General features: G+C 39.4%; 1 protein-coding gene across 1 annotated transcript; it reads left to right on the top strand.

Moving 5' to 3' along the window:
* Positions 1–10,951: 10,951 nt before the first annotated feature.
* gusb (glucuronidase, beta) lies at positions 10,952–19,622 on the top strand. Its single transcript, XM_084373848.1, has 12 exons — positions 10,952–11,233; positions 12,169–12,354; positions 12,509–12,690; positions 13,070–13,212; positions 13,364–13,551; positions 14,007–14,159; positions 14,328–14,506; positions 15,943–16,089; positions 16,744–16,828; positions 17,908–18,084; positions 18,245–18,380; positions 18,473–19,622. The coding sequence occupies exons 1-12, from the start codon at positions 11,015–11,017 to the stop codon at positions 18,640–18,642; spliced, it is 1,965 nt and encodes a 654-aa protein (XP_084229974.1). The 5' UTR covers positions 10,952–11,014; the 3' UTR covers positions 18,643–19,622.
* The last annotated feature ends 1,165 nt before the right edge of the window (positions 19,623–20,787 follow it).

Genomic DNA, 20,787 nt, shown 5'->3' with positions numbered 1-20,787 from the left:
GTTTCATCAGGGCCTCCCTAATATTACCAAACATGACTGATATTTGTTATGTAAAATAATAATCATTACATTACTTTCCAACCAGACCACACCAACCAATGAGAGAGCAGCTGACAGTGTTGTCAAGCAACGGTAAATATTCTAGCCCTTGAGGCTAACATTAGCTAGCATACTACAGATGCGGAAACTCCTCACCTCCAGTTCTCACTGAAGAATAGAAAACTACAGCAAGTTGTTACACCACGCTAATCCTCGTTTTTGTTTAGGTCTGCTTCCCCATGAGATCATGTGAGAGGGATCATGTGTGAGCCCAACTTCAGTCTGCAGAATCACGAAGCCAGAGTGTTGTCCAGCCACACCCCCTCTGCTGCATGGAGCGGTGTTCACTGTTTATTCAAAATGTATTGATATTGAACGTGCTGCACCAAATTCGACACTGCACTGCCGTGGGTCCTCAGCAACAAATCTGTCAAGTGTGAAGTAGATTGGATGAACAGCTCTCGAGATATGTGAGTAACAAACAGACAGACAGACTGACAGACAATCTTGCTTTATCGTTTGATGCAGTGCTTTGTTTCTAATACACGTAATCCCTATGTAGTTCTTTGTTAACGTATCAATCAACTAACCATGGAGCAAAAACATGAGCTGCAAAGACTAGTCCACCTGTTTCTTGACACTGAAACTGATGAGGCATCCAAATCCACAGCAAAGGTCGCTGACCTCTGCTCTGCCCTGCTCCCATGACAGCTATTATGTTTCCCTCTTCAGCCCCGGCCAAATGACCTGCGCTGTGCCATTAACAGTTAATCTTTAGCTGCTCTTGATCCTCACCAATACAGGTGTAGCTGTGAAAACAAGCTTGTGAACAAACAGGATATTGATGCCATTTACCCATAATGTTGCTGCAGTATTGAAGCTGTCGTAATCCATAACTATTCTCTCTGAAAACGACCCTGTTTCTCAGTGTCAGCTGCAGTACAGCCATCATACAGTATATCTTCTTCGCCCTGTTTGGACAGGAAGATGGTTGCGAATTGGAATTAAAAATCGATCGAGCGGGTCTGTGTGGCTGTGCAGCTGCAACTCTCACGTCTCACAGGTTGTGGTGTCAGGAGCTGCTGTCATACATCTGTGTTAGTGCCCGTACCAGTCTGCTGTCATGTCATCTGCAGGGAAAAGAGGGATTTTTTTTGTTATTCATTCACAACAGAGTAATTATGGGATATAAATCCTGGCCACACTTTGACAGATGGCAACCCTCTCAGCTGTTTGTTGGTAATCACTCTACAGCTGCAGCAGAAATAGCTAATGTGTCACCTCCTCAAACTCATTACTGCAGGAAAGAAGCCATTAATAAAACGTGGAGGAGAGAGCAGATCTCTGCTGTGGTTGTGGTGGTGGTGATGGTGGTGGTGGTTCTGCAGGCTTCTGATCACAGCCAGGGCTCTGGCAGTGTGAAACCCTGGCACAGAGGGAGGCACAGCGGGACTTAAGGGATGACTTCCTACTCTGTCATGCACGCGCCCACACAGCCAATCTGCCACTACTGCTATCTGACTGAGCCTCGCAGGACCCTCAGTGCAGCTACACCCTTATTTAGACATCCTCCCTTTTCCCCCCACACTCATATCTCTGGACAATGGTGTATGATTTAATTATTAGAAATAAATCCAAAATACAAGATAAAAGACATTATGAATATAACAATCTGTAAAAACTTCAATCTGTAATGGTATTAGATGCCAAATCCATCTTGTCTATGGAATTTTCCATTAAAATCTTTGTGTTTTAGCTGCAGGAAGGTCACATAAAAGACTCCTACAGTAGCACACCTAGCACACTTGACTAAATTCCAACTGCTTCCTGCATCTTTAGCAACACATTTACAAACCTATTTATAATGTTCAACTCACTTCATAATATATTAATGACTAATATTAGAAGCAACGCCTCAGTCGATTGTCTGCCAAAGAGTTATGGCTTCAATTTGTTCTCACTATTTTACTCCATGATGAGCACTTTATTCTCTCTTCAGGTTTTATTATTATTATGCGTTTTAGTGCATGAGAGATTCTTGTTACAGTAATGAAGTGCTGAAGATACTCCAGGTGACTTTACAGTCTGGACCAAGATGTGGAGGAAGGAAGGAAGCATACAGCGAGCGGTCTCAGTGACCGGTTTCACCTTGTAACACATGCTCACTGGGCACAACTTGGAGCGCGAGCAGAGAGCCAAAGAAAGCTCTCCCTCCTGACTGACATTGGTGAGTAAGCAACAAAAAAGGCACAGTGCAAAAAATAAAAAAATCCCTTCATTTTACAGGCCTGCAAGTGTCATGGTGAAAAGGCTGTAATAAATAGCAATAATATCATTGAAATGTCTTTGCAATAACCCCCAAATTATCACAATAATTACCCAACATGATTTAATAACAACATTTTGCTCATTTCCAGCAAGCAGTTAATAATTAGCTTGTTATGTCTTTAAAGGTGCTATATGTAAGACTGTGCCCCATGTCAAATTCATTCTCCAAGGAAAAACAGGACTTCCTGTCTTTTATCAACCTGCTAACTTAGCAAACATACCAACACCGTCAGCAATGTTAAACAATTAGCTTTCTTAGCTATCGCTACATAGCCTCTGTTTACTTACTAGTCTTAAATAAACGTTTAGCATCAAACTTCATCCAAGTTGCAAGAGCTCACATCAGCTAGCAATGCTCATAACTCATAACTCAAGAGCTTTACCTCTTCTTTTGCTTCTATGTGTGTCTCTTGTGTTAGACTTAGGGCAGACTGGACGCTACAGTGACTCACTATCATCTCTTGAGGTACAAAGTGGTATTATGAGACAGGACAGGCCAAAGCTAGCTGGTTAGCATGCTAAACGTCTGTAGTGTCTCTGCCACCCAGTGTAGGGAGGTCTTTTACATAACTTCAAAACTGTTATTTCTCCATACTCTGTTGATAATTTAAGTTAATTTTGGGGATGTTTTAAACCAAATTCTTACATATAGCCCCTTTAAAACAATCTACTGATCATGCCATTTTATTTCCAGTTAGGTTCTGTGCAACTTCCCCTCAGCAGGCCACTAATTTAAAGTGACATTGAAGGCAAAAATAAGAAAAAAAAGAGAAATGTAAATTGTTAAAACATGCACTTCAATTGAGCACTGATGAGCAGAAGTTAGACAGAGAGAAACTAGTTCTAAATTAAGCTGCAGCGCTTTACTTCAGTTTAGTGGCCTGCTGAGGGGAAGTTAGACTGAATCTAGTAGGAGGTTAAGCTGGAAGGATCAGCACAAGTTTAGCAGAAAACAGTCGGGAGTTTCCTGGAAAAGTATTAAAGAAATTACCAGCTATGTGTTAACTGTATTAATTAATTGTAAGATACAGTTTGTTATCATTAGTTAATGCTGGGGTCATTTTGAGTACATTTTGATGCCATTGTTATGGTAATTTGAGGTTATATGTTGCTCGGTATACCACCTACTTATCATGAAATTTCCAGATTTCCAGTGTTACCGCATTCTATTTCCAAAAATATCACATGAAATCCCCACAGATTATTAAAAGGACGATCCATCTATCAGTAAATTAAGAGGAACACACGGCTGGGATTATGACCTGAAGAGCTGAGAAGCAAAGCCACACAATCCAGAGTCCTTATCAGATGAGCCACCGAGCAGTGAATGTTTATCCAAGCTGGGCAGACAACCTCCAGAAAGAAAAGAGACAGGATGCAGAGGAAACACACAAGTACATCCGCACTACACTGGAACCAGTTAATTAGCAGCAGTCTGTTTCAGTTAATAACTGTGTATTACTATTATTAGACTGTTATTTTCATCGCTCTGTTTGGATAGCATGACTGTTAAAATGCCTCTAAAATAAAAATAGAAATCCGATTGCCCTATTTAGCAATACTTGATAAATATTCAACATACACAACCAATCTATATAGGGCAGTGTTCTGCGTAAAAGAAGAAAACACCCTTCATGTTAAATAAAAATGGGAGGGGGAGTTGGATTCGAAATTAGTGGGGAGGTTTGGGAAAACATCTTCAGACTTATAAAGCACTTAAAAAGTCACAAATGCAAACTTATGGGGAGAGTTACAGTGAGCAATAGTTAACAGATTCATCCTTTCCAAAACAGACCCGGATCAAAGAAGTGCATGTTGGAGGAAATGTGGAGCGGAGTCTGAAAACAAGTTGCCCCCTTTGAGATAACTTTAAGAAGAAAGATATTTGGGCTGCAACTCTGTTTTACTGTGAAGCTCCAGAATTGTTTTGTGAAGAACAAAACTTCCCCTGATTTTCCATCCTCATGAGTATATAATGACTTTTTAAAATATTTTTGGTTGAAGTTATCCTTTAAAAAAGACACTCCAACCTATGACACGTGGCAGTCAGTGGTTAGAGGAATTTACAGAATGCAAAAAATAACTTTCACGCTGAAACTGCAAAATGCATAATTCACAAACCTGTGGTCACCCTGGGTAGAAGTGATGGGGCAGGCATGGAGCTGACATGCTTGGGAAACTTTTGTGTTTCATCACTTTATATTGTAAAGAGTTTGCTGGTGATATGTTGGGTAATTGTGGCTGTCAAAGTCAGCGTTTATTACAATTATGTTTCTGTTTATGGTGGGTATATTATTAATTGTTTGTTGTGCCTGTTAGTTTTGTTCATTTATCTTGTTTTATAAAGTCACTGTTTCTGGAGAGGATGCAAGAGTAGGTGGAAATGGAGATATGTACAGGGACGTAAAGCAAATCTGTACAGACTGCAAGTTTTGGCTTTGTGTTCAGCAGAATTTAAGAGAAAAATGCTGCGATAACTGAAATGTATGGAAGCCCATTTCTGCAAGTCAAAGGAAAAAAAATGATGAAAACTTAGCTTTGATTAAAAAAAAAAAATCACATGATAAGACATAATTATGAGATTAAGACCCAAAGTGATGAGAAAATGTTTTACTTTTTAAAAAAAAAAAACCAAAACAATTACATTAACATAAAAAAGTCAGAATTATAAAGTACATTTCTACATATTATCTAATGATTTCAATCTTTCATCTTACAATTTTGACATTTTTTAAATTATGACTTTTTACATCATAATAATATTTTTTTATCTCATAATTATGACTTTCCATGGAAATATTTTGATATGAATATTTTCATCAAACTTTGGCTGGCAGAAATGGGTTTCCATAAAAATGTGCATTTGTGTAACTTTCCCTAATAAGCATTAAGTTGAAAAAGAAAAAAGGCCTATAAAAAATACCTCACCAGATAAATGGCTGTTATGGTATATGATTACGCTCTGCCACAGTTGATCAACCAAACATGAATGCATGTCATTAATAACTGATATCTCATCTACTTCATCTCAATCTTCTGCCATCAGAGGATATAACAAGATGTAACAACAAGATCCGATTAACTGCGTCTGCACAAAATACAGACTTAGATAAGGATTTTAAAACATCATCATATCACTGACACAGAGTGTACAGTTCTGTTTGGGGACTGTTGTAAGCCAGCAACTAACCATGTTTCATGTCTGTTTAGGGTAGAGGGAAACATATTTCAGGTCAGAACTGAGGCTCCTGGTTGTATCATGTTTTCTTTCATCACTGATGAAGTTGTAACGGCGGGATTGTTAAAACCATATCAGCAAAAATTCGAGCTCTGAGATCTTGTGCCCTCCTTTATTCTCACTTTCTCGCCCCCTATATTTTTCTCGCTCCCCCATGCTTACAAATTAATAATGCATGAATGAATATCCTTTAAAACTGTTTTTACCGTCGACTCCTTTTTTATTTTTTGCCGACCAACAAATTTATTCATAAAAGAATGTGAGAGGACGAAGAGCAGGTCAACTCTGGAAAAATAACTAACGCTTTAAAATGACAGGGTGAGATCGGGTTCAACACCATCAGAAAGAAGAGCAGGATGTCCGAAAGATGACAACTGAAGAGCTTCTCTATGATGTATATAGCTTTCTCTTCATCATCAGGACTAATGGAGCTGATCTGATTTACAATTACAAACATCTGGATGCCACTTTTTTGATTCCGTGTTAACTCCAATGCACTTTACGGCAACAAAAGCAATCACGGGCTGCCTTGTAAAATACAAATTCAAGTGTCAATAACCGATGTTCAACAGACTGCAAAGGACAGAGAGGATTTTCAGACAACGAAACAATCTGATGGATTGACATGTTTGTCAAAAGCTGAGCCCTCCCTGCCTCATAGCGGTCTGATGTGGCCCTGACCTCTGCCAGCTTTTCCCCCCCACCAAGGTCATAACTTTTTTTGTAACCCACAGCTCCTCTGAGAATAATGAGTGCATTATTTTAGCTCCATGGCTCTGTGATGGAAAAACAAATATGATTGAAAAATCCAATACTACATTTCTTAAAGGTCTATAAGTTAATGAGGTTTGGGCTGAGGTAGAGATGTGTTTTCACTCCCGCAACCAAAATCTGAAGTCGCGACTGATTGGGTGGAGATCTGTTGACTTCTGGGAAGGAGTCAAAGCAATGTGGAAAAATGTCAAAAGGGTGCTGGCTGCGAGCAGAAGTGGGAGCAGTAGACTGCAGGCAGACGGAGAGAACAGCTTCCAGTGAAGCCTTATGGAACGACAAGACTGATCTGAACAGGTTGTGGATGGCTTCTGAGAGTCAAGTCATTTGTTGCTCTGTGAAGCATGTTGGAGCCAACCTGTGCCATTGGAGCTTCACAAAGATATGCATAGATGCCTCAAAATGTGCTTGGTGGTCTAGTTTTGCTGAAAACAAATCAATCAAAGTTGAAAACTTCACAAGCCATGATGGTTATAACTTCATCACTCAAGGTTTTCCGGTAACACTTTCTATGATGCCCAGGTCTTCAATGCATTATAATGCATTATGAACATACTTATTATGCATTACAACACGCTTATAGTGCAGTATAATCATAGTTACAAGCACTCATGAATATTCATAATGCTTTATAACAATTGTCTATAATGCATTATAAACTTCAGTATAATGGATTACTCTGATTTTTACAATAATCCCTTCATTGTATGTTAGTACCTTATAGAAAACATTATAGTGTTTTGTGTGCTGTTCTTGCACTGACTGCAAAAAGTGATCACTTCAAACCAGCAAATCAGTAACTTATAATATATTGCATTATAATAGTGATTATTACATGTTATTAGATGATTATAATGTATTAAAACTCTGAAATTTAAGCTGTGCAAAAATTGTGAGTGTCAGTATATATGTTTTATTATGTATTAAGATAATTGTAAGGCACTCTGAATATTTATGATTTCTTAAAGTAAAGGCACACTATTATGCATTATAAGTTTGTTTGTTATAAAGCATTATGAATATTATTAGTGCTTTTACCTATGATTATACAGTGATAAAGGCACATTATAATGCATTATAAGGCTGTTTATAACGTGTTATAATGCATAAAGATGTTTATAATTCGTTATAAGAACGTTCATAATGTGTTATAAAGCATTATAAGGATGCTCATAAGGCGTTGCAATGCAAAAAGATGGTTAAAATGCATAAGGGTGTTCATAATGCATTAAAATGCATTATAAGGATGTTTATAATGTGTTATAATGCCTTATAGATGTAGGCTTTATTGAAAGTGTTACTGGTTTTCTTTCAGCGCAGGACTACAGTCATACCAGACTGTAGTAATTTTTTTTTTTTTCAAATGCATAATTGATGTCACCATCACTTTAATAAAAGGATAGGTATGTTGAACAAGACATCACTGACATGTGGGAACCAAAAAAACATCCCAAATGAATTGGTGGGAAAATGACTCGGGACAGACTTCAGACAGGAAATTAACACTGAACTCACCATTAACCTTCCATTAATTTCTGGCAGATGGCAGTGCTATGGATTGTTTGGATGAGTCTGTCACTCTGCAAAGCATTTCATCACAAACCTGCCTTGTTTGTGCTTTAGATGTGCAGTAAAGTTCACTTTTAATGCGCCAGACAGCAAAACTTAAAAAAAAGGATTTGACATTAAATTCTGTTTATTTGATTATCTGAGCGTCTTGGGAATAGCGGGTTTTAACTCCGGTATGTCACTTAGTCAATGTGGAATATTTTTGATATGATGAGAAAGCATGCTCCCCAAGAATGAATCAGAACAAAACTTTGGAGGGGAACCAGGGGGTCATGGGGTTAAAGAATAACGCAGACATAAATCTGACTTAAAAAGAGAAGGTTCTGTTCCTTTCAGTCTGCAAGAGTCTGTGGAGTCACTCCCTCTGGGATTAAGAAGTTATGTGGGAAAAGAAAGCATACATCAATTTGCGGCCATCAGGGATGGGAAACATACCTGGAGAGGGAATGAGCCAATGTCCCATGCATTAAAGCAAAACTGGGCTGAAGGACGTATGGGTCCATTCAGTGAGACTGGAGTGTTAAACATCAACATGGACGGTCAGAGACAGATGATTAAAGACTGCACAATGTAACACTTCCATATTGCTTCAATTGATTTGATTCAATTTAACACCTTTAAAATGTAGAGGTTTTAACAAATAGGTTACACCTTCTCCTTATGTCAAAATTACATCTATTTCAGGCTGAAATAAAAATCTCCATTACACCTGTTGTGTTTCAGTGTCATAATCTCAAAAGTCTTATTGTTATATATAACATCTGTTCTGAACCTTTCCTGCTGGTGGGTTAACCTAACCCTCACTCCACAGATTTCACTTATAGATTATGGCTCACTACTCCCTTCAAATACACTTGCAATGTACAGAACAGTGCCAGTAATTCCCTCATGATTCAACCATACTGGGCCACCGACTACAATGCTTAAATTAAAATTAAAAATATATATATAATTTTGTGCTTTTATCCTAATGGTGAGATGATCTATTTGATTTTAAGAGTAATTAGTTGAGATTTTATTAGAAATTTGAGAGTAGAGAGATGACAGGAAATGAGGAGAGAGGCAGCAGGGGAATAAAAATGAAGGTCCCCGAGTGGACTGACGCCACCAGGGACGCTACAGTTCCTGGTCAGGAGGCCAACAATGACTCCTGATCCTTTGTGATTTTACAGTACAATCTGCAGCTGATACAAAACTGAGCCTGACAGACACAAACCATCAACTACTGCTTCATAAATGTGTAGACATACACACATTTCTGTTACTTTCACCTAGTTATTGAGGAGGTGGAGAGTTTTAAATAGAATTTTGCTGTATTTCACCATAAGCATCTGCTCCACAAAAAATAAGGAAGTTGCAACTTCATTGTATGTCATTTGATTTGTAGTCATTTTTATTAACTGCAATTTGGTTGGGACTATACCTCACTGTAGCACATTACCAACTCAAATTTTATGGGCATTAAAGGATAAATTCACCCAAAAATGAAAGTTCAGTCATTATCTAGTCAGCTTCATGCAGATGAAAAGTCAGATGAAGTATCATAGTCCACAAAACATTTCTGGAGCTTCACAACAAAACAGTGTTGTAGCATTATCCTAAACAACTGAAGTAGATGGAGACTTTGTCTAAAATGTAAAGAAACAGACAAAAAAACAAAACATAAAATTAATCTAGATCATCTAATCCAAATCTCTGGAAGCCCAGAGATCCCAAATTGATTTGAAAAGACTTTATTTTCACCCTTGACATGCATTTCAGCTTTAAAGGTGTAAATAACTTCATTTCAAATCAGTTTGGATCTAAAGGCTTCTGGAAACTTGGATTATACCAGACTAGCTGTGTTTATGTTTTTTCAGTTTTGTTTTTTTTTTATATTATATTATAACAACTCCCCATCTACTTCAGTTGTTTCAGTCAAGAAATGTTTTGTGGACTCAGAAACTTCACCAGACTTTTAATAGGCATGAGGCTGAGTAGATAATGACTGAATTTTCATTTTTGGGTGAAGTTATCCTTTAAAGTGGGTACTGCATTATTAATTGTATTTTCTACATGTCGAAATGAACATGGTGCATTTCCCTGCATACATTTGTGTATAACCAAATGTCCACAAACAGAGGCTCCAAGTGAGCCCAAAGCTAAAACTTCACCCTGGGTCCCTCTATGAGGTGAATCCGTCCATGTGCTGAAGTTTCTGGGATGTGGACTGTCGGACACTTTCAGAGAATCAATGAATTGATGTTTCTTTCGTCCATTTTACCCAGTTAAATGTTTTTTTAGTGAGTTCTTCCCTAAGACCAAGAGGTCCATGGATAGAGTGTGACTCCTGATGTACTTATAGAGCCCCTTGAGGCAAACTGTGATTTTTCATACTGGGCTATAATTGGCTTGATTTAACGGCTGCTTTGTCGCGCGCTGCATTTGACTTTGGCGTACGATTGTCTGGCGCCATCTAGTGTCATTCAGTCGGTGTTGCATTAGTGAATGATAATTTTACAAAACCAGTCGTGGGCTTAAAATAAAGTAAACCTATACATTTTCTCGTGCTCTCAATTATTTATTCAGTTTTTGTATTTTCTTTTGACGGCCTTGATCTTTGCCAGCCAGGCCAGGGCACATGGGGGCTTTTAATTTGGTGGGGTAAAAAGACAGGATGCTACCTTTATGTTTCATCTTTAGATGCTTCCTGTCAAACTTCCAGAAATAGTTTTTTTTAAATGTAATAATTAAAATAAATACCAAACAAATCATCGCGTGATATTTATTGAGTTAAATTAATAATTTAAACAATAATTCAATCATTACAATATTTTATATGCGGTGTATGACCTAAAACGTTCAGCGCACATCTTAATCGAGAAATTTCTGACAGTATTTTTTATTCTATTTCTTATGATTCATTCAGTAAATAAAGACAGTCAAAGCTTAATTAAAATACATTTCCGACAGTATTTGAAGGCAGCGCGGGAAGACGGTTCTACGGTCACGTGACCACAGAATAAATCATGTGACTGAGTCAGGAAGTGATGGCCCTCTTGAGCTTAGCTGGCACTAAAAGTTTTGCTCATGGGTGTCGGACCTGCGGGGCTCGAGATGCTCCGTGTTGTGTGCCTGTTCGCGGTGTTTGACGCGGCGTGTCTGCTGGACAGCGGCATGCTCTTCCCCCGGGAGTCTCCCTCCAGAGAGGTGAAGGAGCTGAACGGGCTGTGGGACTTCAGGGCCGATGACTCCACTGACAGGAACCAGAGCTTCGAGAGGGCATGGTACAAGAAGCGGCTGTCAGAGGTGAGCAGGACGGTAGTCAACAACAACAACAACAACTCTGAGAAGTAAAGCAGCTTTTGTTTGCAGTCATGGACAGTTGAGTCAAGTACAATTGTAGGTATTTGTACTTTACTTTTTACTTTTGTATTACTTTTGTACATATGTTGTGTACAGATGTAGGGTACTTTATACTCCACCACAGTAACACACATAAAACTTGCTAATACAGTTAGGGTCCAAACGTTTTGGACCACTCCTCCTTCTACTTTGCATTTGTTTTGATAATAACAGCTCAAAAAATGTAGTGACAAGTTGAATCCTTGAAAAAATGACTATTTTTGTATTTGGGCAAGGACTCCACAAGTTTGTGCAAAGCCTGATGACTCATGTCATGTCAGCATCGAAGCTTCCTGTGGTGCCACACACAGACTGCAGACTGCTTGGCTTTCTCAGTCCTCAGATGCATAAATGTTCAGTGAGGTGGAGGTCAGGTGACTGTGGAGGAAAGTCCGTGACAGTCAGGACTCCCTGGGCTTCTTAAGTCTTAAAGTAGTTCTGTCAAAGCTTTGAGTTGTTTGGGCTCATTGTCCTGCTGCAGTATGAATCCCTCTCCACAAAGATCAAACCAGAAGGTGGAGAACATCTCAGAAGAATGGAGTGGTACTTCTCCTTGGCTGAAATACACCCACAGACTTTTACCACTGTCATGTTTCACTGTGGTTTTGAAACACTGTGGTATCATTCTCTCTCTGTGTCTGTGACAAAGTTCCTTTTTTATTTTTTATCTCTCGGGGAACTAAGCTTGTTGTGTTGATCAGCTGATGGTGTGGTCACTTTGGCTCTCTTTGCATTGTCATACTTCCTGCTTATTTCTAGGTAAACGTATGAAAAACAGTGTATGAAAAACATGTGACGTGAATTCAGTCAGTTTCAGTGTTTTATTTTATTTTTCCTAGACTGGTCCAGTGATCGACATGCCAGTTCCTGCCAGCTACAATGACATCACACAGGACGCCGCACTAAGAGATTTCATAGGCTGGGTGTGGTATGAGCGAGAGGTGGTGGTGCCGGCCCGCTGGATCTCTGATGTGGGAACAAGAGTGGTTCTCAGAGTGGGAAGTGCTCACTATTTCTCAATAGTGGTGAGTATCACGTACCTTCCTCATCCAGTCCAGTCAGAAACTCATCTACATCATTTAATTACAGTTATGACATATGACACTCATATCTTTTATACCCACCTGTTGTATTAATGTGATCAAGCTCATGTGGAATCATTGTGTTTATCCTTTGCAGTGGGTGAACGGGGTGAAAGTGACACAGCATGAAGGCGGCCATCTTCCTTTTGAGGTTGAGATTGGCAGTCTACTCCGCAAGGACCCGACCATGCCGTGCAGGATCACCATCGCTGTCAACAACACGCTGAGCATGGAGACTCTTCCTCCAGGAAAAATCCAGTACATGGAGGACCGCACCAAGTAATTTGTTTTCATTTTAATTAAAACACTGACTTGATAGAAAAGCTTACATTTAATATGCTTGCTTTCTTAACTTTACATCAACTAACTATCTGCTTCAGTGTTTAAAATGAAAAAAAAGTATATATATATTTATATATATATATTTAAAACAACTTTTTAATAATTAAGATTAACTGGCAGGGAAATCTGTAATTAATATTTGTCAAACTGTAAACAGATCACAACACTTGTTTCCACACCTTAGACATCAAGCGATGTTCCCTGATCCCGGGGATTCTAGCCTTTACTGGTTTGATGTAGTGTCTGGGTGAGATTAAAATGTGTACCTGTCAGTGAATAACTAAAAGATAACGAGTGAAATGTAATTCCTCGACAGGTATCCTGAGGGGTTTTTTGTGCAATACATCTACTTTGATTTTTTCAACTATGCTGGCATACATCGTCCAGTGTTGCTATACACTACTCCTAAGGCTTACGTGGATGACATCACTGTGGTGACTGACTTCTTGGATAACACGGGTAAATAAAAACACCTGACTCTGCTAATTTACTCAATTTCAAAATGTCAAATTTTGTAAAAGGGTAAACTGATTAACAAAAATCACATGTAGCTTTGAGGAGAGATGTTTTATTTAATGTGACGTTGAGTGTTGTTTCCTCTGTTTTTCAGGTCTAGTCAAGTACAAGGTGTCAGTCCAAGGTGCTGCCACAGGCACCATCAGGGTCACTTTGAAAGACAAAGATGGCCGCTCTGTGGCCGCCTCCAGCAATCCATCCGGAGTGCTCAAAGTAGCAGATGTTAACCTGTGGTGGCCATATTTAATGCACGAGAATCCAGGTTATCTTTACTCTATGGAGGTAAGACCACATGTTAACATACATGTCAAAGTGAAGTTTCAGATGCGGTTCACATGAGGATTGCCAATGGATTTGTGACAGCAGTAAGGCAGTTGGCTGAAGAGAAGAAGTTAATATGTGTAATAATATAATAAAGCAAAATTACTAACTTCTACAGCTATAGTTATGTTGTGATTCCAAGTTCCCCTCAAATCAAATAACCTGGGCAGAGCCTTCGGCAAGGTTCTTATCTTCAGTGCACTTTAACACTCAGCAGAAAAGTAAACGTGGGTGTTTTTATTCACTCCTAAACTGAAACTCTGTACACTGTGAAGTCGAGCAACACGTCTTTCTCTCTGCTCCGCCTTGTTCCTGTTATAATGCTCTGCATGTTTGGTAGAGTATTGCACAACCTCTTAATGTCTGCTGAAAGAGATGCAAGAAAAATGTTTCTGACATTTGCACTTAATATCTAGGTTCACTTAATGGCAACCGATGGGAGATCAACATATGAGGATATGTATACTCTTCCAGTTGGCATCCGCTCAGTCGCTGTTACCAGCACCCAGTTTCTCATCAACAACAAGCCTTTCTACTTCCATGGAGTCAATAAACATGAGGACTCTGATGTGAGTACTGCCAGAGGGAAGATGAACTTTTACCAAAAGACTCATTTAGCTCACAAGCATCATATCTGTCACAACATCTACAGACTGTCTCTCCTGATAACGGACAGGAAATTTGATGGGACCAGTTCAATAACCGCATCCTCCCTTCCTCTTTTCCTCGTGTTGTAGATTCGAGGTAAAGGCTTCGACTGGCCCTTGATCGTCAAGGATTTTAACTTATTGAAGTGGATGGGGGCCAACTCGTTCCGCACCAGTCACTACCCCTATGCTGAGGAGATCCTGCAGATGTGTGATCGCCACGGCATCGTGGTGATAGATGAGTGCCCGGGGGTGGGCATCAAAGACATGTAGGTGTCACTGCTCACATCTCTGTGACCTTTAGAGTTGTTTGAGCGTTCGGTCAACATCATGGGGTTTTCCATACACTGGCTGGCTCGGATCAACTCAGTTTGAGACAGGGATTTCCGTTTCTATTACAACAGGGCTATCTGCTTGAAGGAGCAGCTGTAAAAAGTCTTCCTCCCTGCAATCTACTATCGAAAAACAGTATCAATAATAGCTGGTAAAGCTCCACTAATTTGGTGGCAAACATATTTAATTTCCTATAAATTCTTCATAATGAAAGTTCTCCATTATTTAAAAGCTTTTATTATGAAGCAGCAAAATCAGGACTGTACTTAAGTGCAATTTTGAGGCACTTTTACTTTACTTGAGGATTTTCATTTTCTGCTGCTTTATACTTCCACTCCACTACATTTTGGAGGCACATATTGTACTTTTACTCCGCTACATTTATTTGATAACTTTAGATGCAGATTGCATGCTGCATCAGAGCCAAACTAGCAAGCCAAAAGCTGGAGAGGAACTGCATTTCAAACCAGAGATTCAGTTAGAAGCTACAAAAGTACTGAGAGCCGAACACACGTGAGACTTTTAAAAACACATTTCTCTTAGGTTTCCTGCACAGAAATGACTTGCAACACGTGCTTCATAGAGAATTTACAAAAGTGTCGAAGGAAAATCAGTTTGAGTCATCGCAGCCAAAAGTGCTGGTGGAAAAGTCACATAACCATGCAAGGACAGACTGACGTGTCATGCGTCATGCCCGTCACCACTGCTCTTGAAAACCTCCTGACTGTTGTAAAATTAGAGAAACAAGATGTACTGTAAATGCAAGAAATTTAACCTGTAGAACACAAGTCATGTTGAAAGATCCAGGCTGAGTTACAGACTGGACACACACACACACACACACACTTAGGGAAATGACGAAGAAAATGCATTAGAATAAAAGATGAATATTATCAAGTTATCAATATTATTAAGTTGTTTTGAAGGGAAAAGAGCAAAAAGATAGATCAGATGATTAACAGCAGAAGTTTCGATTAATTGTGGACGCCCACATGCAGAGTAGGTGAGCATGATTTGATCAAAAACACACAAAGTGTTAGCGCTGTGAGTATATTAGCATGCTGATGTAGCCTTTAGCTCAAAGCACCACTGTTCCTAAGTACAGCCAGGGCTGCTAGCAGGCTGTAGACTCATAGACTTGTTCCAAACATTAATTAAGATACCTGAACATCAATTTTAGAGAGCTGAGTATTTAGAAGATATGTGCACACATTTCAAGTCTATCACAATACTCAGTTTGGTCCCTAAAAAGACTAACCTTGGAAGATATCCACTTGATCTGACTTACTTGGGCTGCATTGGTTGAGAATGGGTAACATGAAGTAACCTGGTGGACCCGCTGTGCTTTGTCTTTTGTGCCTTGCTGATGTAGTCGCAGTTTTGGAAACGCCTCCCTGGCCCATCACCTAGATGTCATGGACGAGCTGGTACGTCGGGACAAGAACCACCCCTCTGTGGTCATGTGGTCAGTAGCCAATGAGCCGGCTTCAGAGATGCCCCCTGCTGAATTCTATTTCAAGTGAGTACTTGTCATTTAGCTTCACCTAGATGTGAAGAACGGAGTGGATTGACTCATCAAATATTCATTCATAACCAACACTGATTATTGACTTTTCTGCCCCCTCTGGATGCAAGATCATTAGCATTTCTCCCCCTAATATGGCTCCTTGTCTGTGCCTAGAAGAGCTGAAGTTGAATGTTTTAAGATGATTGTTTTGGGGGGTATTTTTCTAACTTTATTTTACAGAGAGAGAGAACTGGGCCACCAGGACTGCCCTGTAAGCTTTAAAGCATCTGTATATATTCCTATAGGAAAATACTGGTTTGTTTGTCACAGCCTATCCCCTTACTCTGTATGCAAAACAAGGAATGCAGGAAGAGGAAGTCGTGAAGCTGTCCTGAACAACAACAGCTAGAGCACAGTCATAGCCTGAGGCCTCTGGGAGATAAACAGAGCAAAAAAATACTCAACCTGCTCAACTACAGTACCCATCAAGTAAAGCTGTGTGGTGTATGGAGAACAAAGTGTCCGCAAAATTCTTTGTCACACTGAAGTTGTAACACAAGCAGTTTCTTCAAATTACACAAAGTGTTTTTGTAACATGCTAGTGATTATATAACATTGTAATCCTTACGCAGTTGTAATGCAATCATTGTTTTGTGTTTCTTCCAGGACCTTGATAAAACATACCAAAGATCTGGACCCGACCCGGCCCGTCACTTATGTCACCGACAGTAACTACGCCAGGGACAAAGGGGTGAGTTTCAACTGTACTTACTTCAATATCAACAGGATGACAGAGTGAAAACCTGCACAGCATATTGATTGTCATGTGAATTATTTGTCATGTTAATTATTTGACACATAAGTAGTAATTACTTTGTATTGATGCAGGTGTTATCAATATCATATACAGTACAAATACATTAAGTTTAGTTACTTAGTTTATGCTCTTGTTTGAAGAGTAACTTAACACCTGGAAGTCTTTTTTTTTTTTGCTAACTTTTCGCTAACAGCATGTTGCAGTGCATGTTGTAGTTCTGTATTTCAGTCTGCAAGTTCAAAGTGTCATGACTGTTGGGTGCGGTTACAATGGGAACACTTGTTGCCTCACCCAGCTGCACCCAGGTGAAAGACTTAAACATTCCAGCCATAGTCTGGTGTTAAGTTACTCTTTGAAGTTTCTTTCATAGATGTAAAGATTACATTGATTAATTGTCAACTACTTTGATAATTGGTTAATCAGTTTGAGTAATTTTTAAAGAAAATGTGAATATTTTCTGGTTTCTTTACTCCACTCTCACAGTAAACTGAACATCTTTGGATTGTTGAGAAAACAAGCCGCATTATTCTGAATTGTAACCTATATAGGGGGAAGATTATACACGTGTGTGAAAACATTTGCAGAAAAGAAGAGCTAAACATGCCTCTGTGCCTCTCAGTGCTGCAATTCGGCTCGTGCATGTGGACATAATGACCTGAAGTCAATCAGATAAAATGCTTGATTTAAAAAATAAGGGAGTCAAAGGATCCTGCTGAGCTTCAGAGCTTCATATGTCTGAATTCCGAAGCTCTCGTTGACCGCAATAACAAACTAAGTTGTTGACATACCTCAGAATGGTTCACATTCCTGTACTGTGAGCAATGTCTTTCAGGGTGTAGTTAGAAATTAAAGGTGCTGATTATTTTGCAGGCACTGAGTACCTGCAGCTGCTAGATTGTAAAAAACGACAGCACCTCTCAGTTCTGTTTTCCCAACTGCTACACCATAGTTTCTATTGGAAAAACAGAAGTGTAGCTCTACAAGTCATATTTTGTCTTTTATCGTGTCCCCAGGCTCCCTTCGTGGATGTTATCTGTGTAAACAGTTACTTCTCCTGGTATCATGATTCAGGCCACCTGGAGCTCATCCCCCTCCAGCTCAACAATCAGTTTGAGGACTGGTATGGAAAGTACCAGAAACCCATCATCCAGAGTGAATACGGAGCCGACGCAGTGCCAGGGCTTCACAGTGTGAGGATTCATACACATACACATCACAATTACCTGAGTGTAGTGCACCAGAAATCACATATCACTGTTTTGTTGCATGCTAGATTTTGGTATACCTACACAACATATTTTCCCAAACACGTTAGTACTGTGGGTAAGAAGCTGTGTTTTCACTCTCCAGGATCCACCGGTGATGTTTACTGAGGAGTACCAGAATATTGTCCTGCAGAGCTACCACAGCGTGTTCGACCAGAAGAGGAAGCAGTATGTCATTGGTGAACTCATCTGGAACTTTGCTGACTTCATGACTGTACAAGGTACAAAAACAACTTGGAGCTCAGTTTGTTGAAATAAAAGAATCCGTCCACACCTTAATCAGGCTTCTTGTCGATCCCTCTTGTGTCTGCAGGGTTGACCCGTGTGGTGGGGAACAAGAAGGGTGTTTTCACCAGGCAAAGGCAGCCTAAAAGAGCAGCATACATCCTGAAGGAGAGGTACTGGAGACTGGCAAATGAAACAGGCAGACTGGGACTGCCTCCTCCTAATCATCAATGCCATGCTGTCAAGTACCCTTGGTAACACCCACCAGCTGGCACACCAAGACCAGGACAGGCCCTGATCTCATGTAAACACAGCTTGATGGAAAATGCTGGCAAAATTTTACTCGGTGTCATGAAACCGTTTACTGAAGCACATTTAGAACATTTCCTTTGAAATCATTTCAGTGTGTACACATAATGTCATACCAGCATGAAACGTGATTTTCCCTCGGAGGGCCAAAAGTAACACCAGAAACGTTGAATCTAAATATTGGTGGACCAAAAGCAAGCACCTATTGTATTGCATTTTATTGTTTTGTTAATATGCAAAATAGTACTAGGATCTCAGGTTCCATTAATCTACTGGCTTCCCACTGTGCTCAGATTATAAACAATAATTAATAATTAGGAACCCTACATCTTTAAAGAGTAACTCTTTATAATTTCTTTTAAATTAATTTGTATTATTATTTGGGCCGGACACATCTTGCAGGCGAAATCAAATGTAATAACAGTCCAGCTTTTGGCAGCTCCGGGTGCCTCATCAATGGTGCAATTCACACTTTAAAATAATTGTGATATATTTTCCTGTGTAACACTTTTAGTTGCTAAATGATATTTTGATACAGATATGATGGAAGGTCAGACTTCAACTGCTTTCATAAAAATATCAGGTCAAAAACATTTCTGACTGTAAAGCTCGGGCCAGAGAAGGCACACATTACAAAGACACTGTAAAAGAAGCTATTTAACCAGGAGATACCTTCTAATTTCCTTTCCTACGTGTGTAATTTGTCATTTTAAATGCATAAGCCAGTGTTTTCACAGATTGATGCAACATGTGATGGAAGCATCCGTCCTTTCTGTGCGTCGTACAAACAATGTGACTGGGCTGAATGTGAATCACAATGCTGCATCTAATCAAGAAAGTGTTTTATTTTTATCTGTGAAAATAAAGAGAAAAGAATGACTTTAGTATCTGAATGAGTGTGAATAAAGGTGTTAAAGGCAAAACATGCACTCGATGTGTAAACTGTACTTTTTTTTCAAACCTTCCCAACATTTTCAGCACTGCTTTTGTAGAGCACATTCTGAAGTGACTGAATCAATGTTTTCAAAAACTCAACATACACCTTCAGGGTAAAGTGATTGTTGATGCTTGCTTGACTTCAGTTTCCACCATCCGTGACTCTGCTTGTACTCTCATCATAGCTGGACAAATGCAGGTTCAGCTACAGATTCCTTTCAAACACACAGTAGCAATGTAGCATTGTATTTAATAGATGTTAGAGACATTTGACTTTATGCTGCTATAACAAAACACGTGAAAAGCAATAAAAAGCTTTATTGAAACTGGTCCAGCTGCAATGGCTGTTGACACAAAAGTTAAGTAACTGCAGATTATTGCGTCAGTAAACAGACGGTTCTTTTAACAACTTCCTTGAAACGTTCAAACTAATCCAATAAGCACTGACACTGACTTTATTAAATGGAGTGTCAGCCTGATAAAATGGAGCCACATTCAATATTTTTTGCTGTGATATCAGTTTTCATAGCCACAGGAGAGATACTGCATCCAGTATTGTTTTCAGTAGTTGAATCTGAATCCTTCAATCCTTTATGAAATCTAGCTGTTCAAAGTTTAAGAATTAACAACATACTGTATGTAAAAGTTAAAATAAGAAGTAGATTAATGACTTACACAAAGAATGATATTTAGAAGTACTAAAACTCAGCTGTTTAGGGAGGTTAGCTCATTTGCCTACTAAATGTGCGCTATACCAATTTTTCACATGCAGGTCACTGGAGAAGTGCTGCTAAGCCTGTTGTAACAGTGGTGTAATGATCTCTGTTGCTGTGGAGGAGCTTGCAAAATGTAAAAAATAACCCTTACGACATCATCTTGGCTTAGACTCTATAATGTTGCATTATGGAAACTCCTCTTGATGGTATTTGATAGTTCAGACTACAAGTCAGGATATCTCTGCCGTTTCAATTTGGACTTCTCTTTCTGATGCCTCCACAGCAAGGACAGCCACTGACGGAGGCATCAGGTTTTTTCGGGTTGTCCATCTGTCCGTCCTATTCTTGTGAATGCAATATCATAGGAAGGCCTGAAGGCACAGAGACATACAACCACGAGGCGGTAATTGTAGTCTGGAGTAGCCATTAACAAATGCACTTT

The sequence above is a fragment of the Pagrus pagrus genome (genome assembly GCF_965226575.1).
Source record: "Pagrus pagrus genome assembly, chromosome: 14".
In the NCBI taxonomy this organism is placed as follows: Eukaryota; Metazoa; Chordata; class Actinopteri; order Spariformes; family Sparidae; genus Pagrus; species Pagrus pagrus.
Note: the sequence above shows the minus strand (reverse complement) of the source record. Positions and strands in the feature narration are given on the sequence as shown.

What these genes read in the sequence shown, in the direction of transcription:
- gusb (XM_084373848.1), top strand. Translation starts at nt 11,015, where the DNA reads ATGGGTGTCGGACCTGCGGGGCTCGAGATGCTCCGTGTTGTGTGCCTG. An exon ending in ACAAGAAGCGGCTGTCAGAG is followed by an intron (nt 11,234 to 12,168) that starts GTGAGCAGGACG and finishes TATTTTTCCTAG; the next exon opens with ACTGGTCCAGTGATCGACAT. An exon ending in GTTATCTTTACTCTATGGAG is followed by an intron (nt 13,552 to 14,006) that starts GTAAGACCACAT and finishes CTTAATATCTAG; the next exon opens with GTTCACTTAATGGCAACCGA.